Genomic DNA, 11,954 nt, shown 5'->3' with positions numbered 1-11,954 from the left:
ACCGCCTTGCCCACACCACTAACACCACCACCCCCTGCCGCCTTAAACCATGACGCCGCCTGCAATGACAGACACATTTAACACCTACACGAAGTTGACGCTGCACTTCAGTTTGGCCGAAAAGCAAAGGCAAAAACAAAGGTAAAGCGCGGCAGAGCGGGCGCCGCTTTCGTCGCATTTGACGCCGCTTTGGCCGTCAAGGTGTCAATTTGTGCCGTTGGCAGACTCACACACACACACCTGTACCCAAACACACACATATGGATTTGATGACTGTATGCAAATTTAATGGCTAAATTAGAGGAGGGAGCGAAAAAACAAGAGGGGCCAGCAAGCTAAAGGAGGGAATTTAATAATATACGTAGCTAATGTTTTGGATTTTAAAGAGAAGAGAGAAGAGAGACGAGACGAGACGTCGTTTATTAGGCGTGATTATGCTCAGAGATAACAGTTTTCAAATTCAATTTGCATAATGAATTTAATTCGAATGTAATTCCAGCAATTGCCAAGCCGGCGACCAATCTTTTGATCCGCGCATTGCTAATTGAGTAATTAATGCCGACGCCCACGATTATATCCACTAGATATATCTACTAGCCATATCTCTAGACTATAGATGGAGACCACCCACTTGGTCGATTGGCCGCGGACCATAAACAGATATGGCAATCAAATTAAAATTATGCAAAATTCCTTGATAACGACAGCAACAACACGGCGTGTATAATTTAAATGTTTATTAAATTATTTAGTTGTGAATTTATGAATCTATTATACAAAACGCACACGCAACAGTTTCGTTTTCTTCAGTGGAGGGGCCTCTCAATTCTTCGGTAGATTTCTTCTGCTGGTTGCGTGTCCGCTGGACTAGAATATTGTACAACTTAATCGCTTAGGATTCCTATTAGCTAGCCTTACACGCTAAATCCATAAATACTAGATCGTAGATATTGCTGGAAAACCCCTCGGTCTAGCACTGCTCCTTCGTGGCAGCGGCACTGGCCGCCTCCTGCAGCTCCTGCAGCTCCTCCTCTTCGCGGGTCAGCGGTATGGTCGAATGGTTATACAATCCCTGGGCCATCAGCTGCAGGGCCAAAGGGTTCTTGGTGCCGCTCGACTTTTTCAGCTTGGCCCGCTTGTTCTGGAACCAGATCTTGATCTGGGCCTCGTTTAGGCCTAGTTCGCCACTCAGCTGTTGGCGGCGTTTCTCAGTTAGATAACGATTCTCATTGAACTCGTGCTGGAGGTGAAAGAAAGTAATGGAAAGTGTGTTAAGTGAGATTTTCCGAATCATAATCCCTTTGTTCCCTTTAATCCCTTTAATGACTAACTAAAATACAGCCAGAAAGATACACAAACTATCTTACCTTCAGTCTGGCCAGCTGCGTACCGCTGAAGGCCGTTCGCGGCCTTTTGTCCTCAGGCACACCGCCCCCATCGGCGGCCTCGCCCTTCTCGACGCCACCACCGCCTCCGCCACCTGCCGCTGAGCTGGACGACGCCGGCTTCTTGGGCTTTCGCGCTCGTGGACCTGCAACAAAAAAAGAGGAGAGGAAAACACAATGAGATGAGATGAGTCCGGAGGTCATAAAAATTCCTGGGAGCGCTTAATGGCACCAACATGACTGGACCACGACCTGTACATGGACCTCAACCTGCCCGACTGCCGACTCATCGGGCGGACATAAATCCTGCTCCTCATATATGCAGCGCAGGCCGGCAATTAATTCACATTTAAATGCGTTCAGACGGCTACGGGGTAACGTCCTTCAGCGGCCCCATTTCTCATCCAGCCCAAAAACTCCCCTTCCTACCCCCCTCTCCAAACCTTCACCAGCTAAAACAATTAAAGTTTTCCGCTTGGAAATTTGCTGGCGTCATTTTCAAAAAGTAATCAACGCAATGACTTTTGACTGTGGCTAATTTTCCCGAAGGATATCCCTTGGAAAAGCTACCCCCCAACGAGGGAACGACTTGAGTTGTCTTCGATTTAATTAACAGCATTCGGGGCGGACAGGCGCAGAGAATTGCTCCACTTGATGTGGGTTTGTCCCCCCCTTAAAAAGTTCCGCCAAGACGACAGGCAAATAAAATTCTATTTCAAAGTTCGGTCTCATTTTGGAAATAGTTGGGAAAACTGTAACCGAAATGCAAATGGAAAACGAGAGATGAAGCGATTATGAGGTTTCCACTAATGGGAATATTTTGGTCAAAAGGAAAACCCAAGTCAAGTGACCGCAAGATGTTCGAAACGAAACGAAGCTCAAATATGTGGCAAGTATTTTGTAATTTAAGAGCTCCATCTATCATAAGGCAGTTGCCAGGGTCTTGGGGGGGGTGAGCTAAGCTTTTAGGGGAAGACGTCTAGGTCCTAGACTCTAGGGAAATCGATTTGAAGTCTTCTTGGTAAGATGCTAGCTGCTTGTTTTAAGAAAAAGTTGGTTAAGAAAAAGTTAAGTAAAATATTCAAATTTACATTTTTTGAAAGGGAAAAAATCTGATTTTTCTGTTTAGAAATTTACTAATTCCTAAAATGAAAAGTAAATAAATCAAAAAGTAAACAGTTTAAGATGAACCATAACTTAAAAAGTAAGTCTTGTACTACTCCCTAGATATATATTTATACTTCTTTCTTCAAGAAACTCACAAATCGGAAATAATAAACATAAATTTAGCTACCAGTCTCTTTAAAGTTTAAACTTTCATAATTCTGCACCAAACCCAAACCTCTACTACTAACTTTCTAACCTATGCCCTTCCCCTCTTTCAAACTATATTAACCATCATCATATCGATCCACAAATTTCTAGTTCACTGCGTTCCAGTTTTCATCCTTGTCGTACTTACTTCGTCCTGCAATGAGAGAGAGAGAGAAAGAAAGAGATATAAGTTAGAACGTTTAAGGTAAAACGGCTTGGGACAATTTAAAATTGAATTTGCTTTTAACGCGAATCAATAAAATATCGGAAATTGATTAAATTCCTCGACGTCAGCGCGACTCAGCGGAAACTTTCTAATGGTGAATGTTGGAAACGTGCAAAAATTCCCGTAGAACCACCCAGCCAGCCAGCCACGCCCACTGAACGAACGCCCAACAACCTTCAAAACAAATGTAGCGGCACTAATGGCAACGCAACCAAGTCATGCCCTAAGTTAAATCGTTGGAAAAATTGAACAAATCAATTTTGTCAACAAAATGCCAAAGCTGCCGACGGGCGCGAAATTAAACCAAAAAAACAAAATATCTTTGGGCGGGGGGTTGACAAGTGGGCGTGGCTGTTGTAAGGTGTTATCACGGTTTTAAATTTCACACGCAGCCGACAATAAAAACAAACAGTCCGGCGGGGGGAGGGCGGAGGTGAAGGAGCAGCAGGAAAATCAGACCTTGAACCTGTCAGACAGCCGGGAGACGATGACGACAGGAAAATCCAAGTCATGGTGACCTCCGTCCCTTTCCCACCCGGAAAAGAAAAACACCCACCCCTGAAGGAAAACGCATGTTGGCAAGCGGAGATAAGCGAACTCGAGCTGCATGCCAAAGCGTCGCCAGGACATTTCTAGAGGGTTGGCAGCTTTCCTTTTTGGCAAAAAAAAAAAAATAAGAAACCCTTCACAATGCAACAATTGCCAGGCATGAAATCTTTTTCCTCTCCTTTGCTGGAAATTGTGATTTATAGCGTGCTAAATTTTTCATTGCTCTGCTGCGCAAATTTGACACAATAAAAGTTTCGAAGTTGTTTTTCTATGGGGAAGTTTCGGGAGGTTGTTGTTTTTTAATGGGGGTTACTTTAAATTGGCTTTAATACAAATTATATGAACTCAATCAATGTGGAGGAGGTTGTAAAGGAAAGTTGTTAGTGGTGATTGTAAAGAGAGTAAAGAATGGAAGATCATTATTAAGGGATAATCACTTTTTACGGGTTTGCGAATAGCCTTGAATGTCTTTAAAATGGTATAAAAATGTTTCATTTATTATCAACTATATATATATTATGATCTTAAGGGACCAAAAAAGTCAAATTTAATGTTAAACTTCCCTGTCTCTTACTAGTCTAGCGCCCTTCTCCGCGCTTCTCAAATGGCTTACGTAACTACGTAAGCTTAGACAGACGAAGATCCCCTCTCCGCGACTCTCAACCTTACTATCCTCAAACGAATCTGCCTCCTCTGCGCCTCTCAAGCTGCCTTGCTAAACCGCTTGCAATCAAACAATTACCCCCCAAAAAACGCACTTTCCTTACTTTTTAACCACAAAACCAAATCCAGCAAAAAGAAGTCAAGCATTGGCCTTGTTCCTTAGTAAGCCACTAACAAAAATAAACAAAAAGCCGAGACGCACATTCACATAAATTCCTGTTCATCAAAAAACAACAACAACAACTTCGCCAGAACAGACAACAGTCGGCAAAGAAAGCAAAAACAAAAATAAAAACAAAAACAAAAACGGGAAGATGTCTTCATCAGCAGCCTCAATGACCCAACTTGGCGAAGCCAACTGCTAACCAAGTGAGCGGGCAAAAAGCGGGCTTCTTCTGCCACGGCCACTGGGGCATATGTTTAAAATAAACGCATTTGTTTTATTTATGCTTAACATGAGTTGCAAATGCCAAAAGCAGCAGCAGTTGCCAGCAGCACAAAAGGAATCTCGGCGACCAGGTGAGTTACCTTTTAGGCGGATCCAAATGAATGAACCTGCCTGCTTGCCTGCCCGCTGCTGCTGCTGCTGCTGCTGGCTGAGAGCGCGGCAATTAAGCCAAAGGAATGATGATGATTCCTTCAGGAACCAAATAACCAAGGATCCGTTTGAAGTTTTCCATTACGACACTAGTAACTCATGCAACCAAACTGCAACTGCAACAGCAACTGCAACAGCAAATGCCACAAACAACACCGAAATTGACTTATAAAGATCTCAAACTAACGGGCCACACACAGACCACTTTGAAAGCGCGTCACTGGGGAGCCAGAAATCGTAACAGATACAGATACAGATACAGATACAGATACTCTCTCGTACATATGGAGATACAGATGTACAGATTCAGATACCGATGGCTTTTGGAGCCGGTCTGGCCGAGATCGAGAACCAGTCAACATAGGCTTTCAATCGCCGAGCTTCGATGTAAGCGATCTGTTTCTCGAGACGATCTCGACTCGTATCTGTCTCTAATGATCGCACATTCGAGCCCAGATCATTAATAAGCCATAAAAGACAACACATAGTCGAAGGGGGGAAATTTACATGTGAAAAGTGAAAGCGTTCGATGATGATTGATCGGTGGTTAATTTCGGCATTCATAGTTCTGATTGCTGAACGATGATCACTAATCGGAGATTACTAAAACCCACGCAAAACCCAACCTGGCAGACAGGCAAATTAACGCTGCGGTTTTGGCGACACTGATGAATATTGACATGACGACGCGTCGCTCATCGGTTTGATTGCACGTTTAATTGAAGTGATTGACGCGGACAGCGCGACACTCGCAATCGCAATCGCCGGATGACAAACGATGCCGATCGATGTTGATCGTATATAGCTTGGCAAAACTTTGCCAGCATTTTGTCTATCGCTCAATCGATACGACTTCGACTCCGACTCCGACTCGAAGCTCGAAAATAGCCATTTCAACCCGTCCGGCCTAACTAGCTACCAACGCCAAAGGCTAGCAACAGCATTCCATCGCATAATTTGCTCTCCTGCATGAAAATATTTTTAAGCATATTTCTTAATTGCTCTATCAGTGCGGTCTTTTGCTATTTGTTTGTTGTTATTACTAAGACTGCCTCTGCCTTTGTCTAATTTGCATAGCCCTTGCCATATGCTTTGCATATGAAATTGCTGGCGGGGCAGGTGAGTTGTCCTCGCGGTTCTTTCATCATCGCAGGGCGCTTCATTGAATATGCCCCAGGGGCGAGTTGCAGGTGTCAAAACATGTTGCCTCAAACGCGATTTGAAGTCGGCAAATGAAAGTGTGGAAGGAAAGCTAACCTGCTTGGGAAATACTATAATTACACCATCAGAAAAGCAGTTCTTTATTAGCTTAAAGGGGGTTTTAGCTGATAGTGGGAGTACTTAGACTTATTAACCCCTTAAAAACCCATATGGAAACCCATAAAAATCTAAAATAACCATAAAATTGTTGAGTAATTCGAGACGAACATAACAATAACATTAAATATGGTTTGATTGAGATAATCGCCTTGGAAAACTCCTTATGAGACAGAGATTCCTCAATGATCCCAGCGAATTCCGTGGCAACCTTTTACGCGCTCTCACACCTTTAGCGATTTAATACCCTGCCAGAGATATCGCTTACACCTATAGCATTGATTGGGTCCATGAGGTGGCCACAACTGGTTTGACAAATTGCAAACCGCATTTTCCGCTGATATTAGCAAACAATTTCATTAAGAAACTGTAATCAATCCGGCAATGCGGCAATGCTGGGCATCAGGTGGCCTGGAACTGCAACTGGGATTGAGTTTGAGTTTGGCGGAGGCCTCAAGTACACCTCAACAGACACCGATATGGGCGGCCAAAGTATCTGTATCTGTAACTGATTTTCCAGCTATAGATGTATCTCAAGCTTAGCGCACCTTAATAGACACGTTGCTCTGGCTTTGTGCAATTGAGGTGTGAACATTTTACGCTTCTATGGATATTTCGACTAAATTAGTGCACTTTTATGGCCTCTCAATTAACGCAATCCGCAGTCTAGCTGTTTCAATCTTCGGCTCCAGTTTCTCCCCAATTAGATCAGTCAAAGTCTGGGAGTTAGTTTGGCTTTCACCCTAATGAACACATCAGAGCCACTGATCTCGTCGGACCACCCGAAACGAAAGGCATCGCTTGGCTATCGGGAGAGTGTTTGTTTATTTGCTTTTTTCTCGGTTGCGGTGGTCAGCGGGTTCTTTTCGGGGAAGGTTGAGAGGCGGTGGGGGAGCTATAAAAATAAAATTAAATCGAAGAACGCAGCGATCTCTGAGGCGATCGACCGACCAATCAAGCCGCCCAGACACTAATGAATATTTAGATAGCCCACGAAAGTAGCCAAAAAAAAAAAATAAAAACCAAAAGCTGATCGAAGCTGATCCCCAGCGGCAGCTCCCCAAATAATTTGTAGATCAATAAATGTTCGCTTTATGGCTCTATTAGCGGCGATAGCCGGACCTTCGGACGACCATCAGCTTCGTGTGTGGCCCAATGGCAGGGTTGCAAAACAAATATGCGAATAAGTGTGTTCACACCAGGGCGATGCCGACATTAACATCAATCTTCCACGGATCACCGAGATGCAAACCACTCGGACTCGTAACTCGGACCCCGGACCTCGGTCCTCGGACCACACCAAAAGGGTCCACTCCTCGCTGATGATCGTCTGCAAGTCCATGATCACGAATCCCAACGATCGCAATGATCATCAGGCTGATGATGCTGATGGGGAAAGGCAGTGAGCCAGAAGATCGGACCGAGAGTCAGTCGATCCCAGATGCAGGGCTCTGAAAGAAGGTCCAGATCTCTCGAGCTTGCCTGCCCCCTTTTTTAGGTCAGGTTTGATGTACTTTAACAGTACCCTACAGAACGGTGTTATTATCCTAATGTTGAGAGATCAAAAAGCCATTAAATTTGTTATTAACTTTTGCTTTGTGAAAGGAAACCTTTTCAGGATACTTATTAATATGAAGTTGATATAAAAACTTGTAAAATTCTTCAAAATATGGCTAAAACTTTAACTGCAAGTTGAATTTCAATACTCATTGATAATCCTATCCACTAATGAGCTTTTTCAAAGTCTCCTATGCCTTGCACTCTGTGTGGTAGGGTGTATGGCATGTTAAATCTTGAAATGTCTTAATAAAACAATTAATAGCACAGCTGAGCTCATAAGATTTTTTCTTTTCATATTTCTTTTTTCTTGTGCCAATGCACAGGGCAGACACAATAACTCGCAGGCAGGAGCGGATTCTGGGGGTTTAATTAGGGAATTTAAAAAGTTTTTATAGTAAAGTAATATTCTTAGGGAGAGCAAACTGCAGATCAACTTCTACCAATCGAAATTGCTCACTCAAAGAGCTCTCTAAAAATATAAATTTATTTTTCTGATTTATCTTAACATTACACTAAGAGAAATATGAACTCAGTTCTTGGATTGCTTTACATTAAAAAAAACGATATACTTCGCTCCCTCAATCGATTAGTTCCGCTCCTGAATCAGTTTTTATGGCTGAGCTGTGTGGCGGACCAAAAGCCAAAGCCAAAGCCAGAGTCAGCGTCAGCGTCGGAGGCACAGACTCAGATTCAGACTGAGACTCAGCCGAAAGCCAAAGCCTGGCCGATCGTTCGTATGTCGTGTACGTACTATAAAGTAATTGAAAAGCACAACAGATTGTTTTAAATATCAGCAGGGCGAGCCGCCCAAGTTGACCACCTGTGCGGTGGTGTTCGCTGTGGATTTATGGCCCGGCTTTTGGCCATGCCTCTGACTTGCTGGCTCATACGCTTACTCTTTTATTTATTTTTTTCTGATTTTTTTTCGTCCATGCAGCTGATCTCTCAGTCCGACTGGGGCAGCATAATCATCATAATCATCGGCGTCATCGTCATGATCATCATCATCATGATCGGGCTCTTATGCTAATTTCGAAGACGACGACGAAGACGACGGCGACGTCGCTTTGGATTCCACCATGTGGACCACACACGTCGTCCGATTCGCATGGTCCCCAAAAGGTCGCTCCGCTCTGCTCTTCTCTGCTCCATTCCCCTGGAGAACTTTTATATGCTTTTATGGCTGGCCATATTGCCCTTGTCGGGAGTGAAGAGTATTCGCCACTGGGTTTTTCGGCTTTGATAAATTATCGATAAAATGATCCGATCACTTTTAATTTGGCTTAGTTTACCTACCGCATTCTTTAGCGTTGAACTCGGCTATAAGGTATTGATATCAGTTTTTTCTTTTTATTTTTTAAGTCAAGAGAAGCAGCAGCCGTGGAATTCTGAACCTGAATCGATTGGGGATGCTGCTAGTGCTGCTGCGGCTGCTGCTGTTCTTTCTGTTCTTAATTAAGTTATCAAAGTTTTTATGACGTCAGCAGGTTGTCGGAGGGAGAAAAGGAGATGGAGAGACTGGAAGAGGAAGCAGCTGGCGCCAGAAGACGCCGCATAGAAGACCCAGCGATCAATTCTTGGCTCAATCCAAGCTGGCCCCTGTTTCTGGCATCTTGACAATTTCCAGGAGATGGGGATTGATCTTGAGAGTATAGAAGTTGGGAGTAATGTTATGGGGATACTCTTTATAGGGTATATAAGATATAAAAGATCATCCTAATAGTTAAGATATATCTTAATATAAGTAGTTCCTAAACCAAACCAACATCTGTTAAATGTTTTACCAACTGAAGTTGGCCTAAATCCTAATTTATAACTTATTGACTATCCCATCTACCCCTCTCTCAGTGAGTGTATGAAACGTAAACAAACCTGCTCAGAAGTCTGCTCAGTTGGGATCGTTTTCATTCAGTTTCATTCCCGTAGCAGACCCTATCGATATGCTCTCAATGTCGCTTCGGCAAAACAACCCCAACTCAGCGTTTTTGTTAAAATTCTCACGCTTCGATCTGGCGACTTTTAATTACTATTATCCTTTCGTTGTCTTGTTCTTTTGTTGTTTGTTGTTTATTTGTTGTTGTTCGAGCGGCGCTTTTAATTAAGTAATTATGCCTGAAGAAGAAGAAGGAGCGGCGCAAGGAGCGGACAAAACAAATTTCAATTCAATTTCAGCTTTTTGTCGTAATCTGTGCTTCAATTTCAACTGTCATCGGAGCTGCACTTGGCCATCCTTATCCACCGGTTAAAGACCCCCATTCGCTACCCGCTAATCCCTGTCTGCCTTGCAGTTTACACATCCTTCCTCGATTTTCCCTTTTTCCCTTGAAGAGGAAACTGTCATTTGTCTATTTTTAACAGACACGCCGACATGAAGGATTTAATTAAATTCAACTCGAGCTGACAGCTTCCATACACGAGCTTTTGATAGGAGTAGACCGGGGGGATGCAATCAAAAGTATCTGTATCCGTATCCGTATCCGTAGTATCTGTGAATGTGTTTTCGTATATCTGAGTTTGTGGGGGAGTTCTCCGATTGTTTGTTTGTTTCTCTGTCTGTTTGTCAGCCTGTCTGCTGCAGATTCTCAATTTCCGATTCGATTTGTCGACTCCTCCGACTGCATTCAATTCACTTACTTCTCGCTTTTGACTTTTTGTTTGCTGTTGTTTGGCGCAATTTGCCAGCAAACTTTCAATCGAATTGAATTTCGAAGTGATTGGGTAAATGAGCGATTGAACGAGTCAAGTTAAGTGGGTGTGGGATTTGAGATAAGTTGTAGAAGGGTACGGATTATACCTAGAAACAGACTTAACTTATTAAGTAATAATATTTATCAAAGTGATTTCTTCTATTTAACTTTCAATTCGCACTTTTCACATGATTTATGAATCTATTATTCCGAATTACCAATCGATGAAATCATAGCCCATGTTAAATTGTTTATTTATCTTTCAATTCTTACCTACATCATGTTTTTTTACGGTTTTATTCCACTATTATTCACCCCAGCCCAAGCCAACCCAACACTTTGCTGAAATTGCCAACAATTTGGCATTACTCATACGCCTCGTTGAGCGCCATTTAATAACTCACTTGTCGCGACCCGGACTTCGAGACTTTTCCGCACACCCAAAAACATGAAAATCTTGCAGCTCCAATTAGCCATTGAAATGAAAATGTCACCATAATAATTTCCATAAACCACAATTGGTGGCTGACTGGCGGCAATTTTGGCTTAGAGGGGAAGAGCCGAAAGAGCCAAAAGCTGACAATCAATGCAAATGTTGCATGCAAGAAAAGGCCAAAACACTGCCAGACAGAAGGCAATTTAAGCATATGAAGAGAAGAACGTTAGAGGAGAAAAAAGTAAAGCCGGCGTTACAAGCATAATTAAGCACACGAATTGGCCAAGTTAATAGCGCGGACACAGAAACTTGCATGGCTGATTGCTTAGTGGCAACGTCAATCAGTCGACTGGATTCAGAGTCAAACATGGCAGCTAAATTTTTCAGCCGGCTAAAAGCCGTTTTCCACTTTAGCGACTCTCCGTGGCCATTTATGAAATTAAGTTATTTTGCTCTGGGGGCCACTGTAGTTGTGGCTGTTGCAACAACAGCTGCTGCAGCTGCAACGGCAACAGCGTTGTCAGGCACTCTTTTTTTTTTTTTTTAAATGAGTTATTAGCCTCGAGTTGACGATTTTGACCAACAAGTTTTCTGACTGGCAACGCCCCCCCCAAAAAAAAAAACCAAAAATAAAACATAAACATGGCAGAGTTTTCACCCCCAAAACCTAAATGAGGGTTGAGCATCCCCATGAATATTAACCTAAGCAAGATGACAAACCACAAATAAGCTGAAACAAAAAGTCCCTTGTTTATTTTGCACGCTAATCATAAGCCACATTTTGTCAGCACCACCCTTATATGGGGTGGTCCTGGAAACACCAAAGACCCACCCACCCACGACGAGTGTGTCGACAAGATAAGCCGCACTCAAACAATTTCCCCTCGGCTAGCTGGGGTTGGGGTGAAGGTGATGATGGAGAGCTTGCCGCCGTCTGAGGGTTGGATTTTATTGGATTCGGGCTTATTGAATTTGTTGCATGAAAGCTTGTTTAAGCACTTGTACACCACCACCCACCAGTCGCCAGTCACCACCCTTCAGCAGCAACCACACTCAATTATTAACTGGAATGGATTGACTCCGAGGGGCGGGCTTGGGGCGAAACGAAAATTTAATTAAATTTGTTAGTACTTCGATGGGTGGAGATAACAAAAAAGTAAGTTTGTCTGATATATATATAAAAAAAGGTTGGTTTATCATCATGATTGTGGCAATTATT

At 43.1% G+C, this 11,954-nt stretch overlaps 1 protein-coding gene across 2 annotated transcripts in view; it reads right to left on the bottom strand.

Annotated features, from left to right (window-relative positions):
* Positions 1 to 722: 722 nt before the first annotated feature.
* The window catches only part of LOC108106645 (homeobox protein invected), a 32,798-nt gene continuing 21,566 nt past the window's right edge, over positions 723 to 11,954 (bottom strand). Inside the window, exons 2-4 of one of the 2 annotated variants that reach the window (XM_017213859.1) lie at positions 2,848 to 2,853; positions 1,368 to 1,531; positions 723 to 1,240 (exon numbers count right to left, since the gene is read on the bottom strand). In XM_017213859.1, the coding sequence (XP_017069348.1) occupies positions 971 to 1,240; positions 1,368 to 1,531; positions 2,848 to 2,853 (440 nt within the window). In that variant the 3' untranslated portion in view covers positions 723 to 970. The remainder of the gene's footprint in view (positions 1,241 to 1,367; positions 1,532 to 2,847; positions 2,854 to 11,954) is intronic. The other variant, XM_017213860.1, reaches the window with a different exon arrangement.

Source organism: Drosophila eugracilis, unplaced genomic scaffold (genome assembly GCF_018153835.1).
Source record: "Drosophila eugracilis isolate 14026-0451.02 unplaced genomic scaffold, ASM1815383v1 contig_90, whole genome shotgun sequence".
Lineage (NCBI taxonomy): Eukaryota > Metazoa > Arthropoda > Insecta > Diptera > Drosophilidae > Drosophila > Drosophila eugracilis.
Note: the sequence above shows the minus strand (reverse complement) of the source record. Positions and strands in the feature narration are given on the sequence as shown.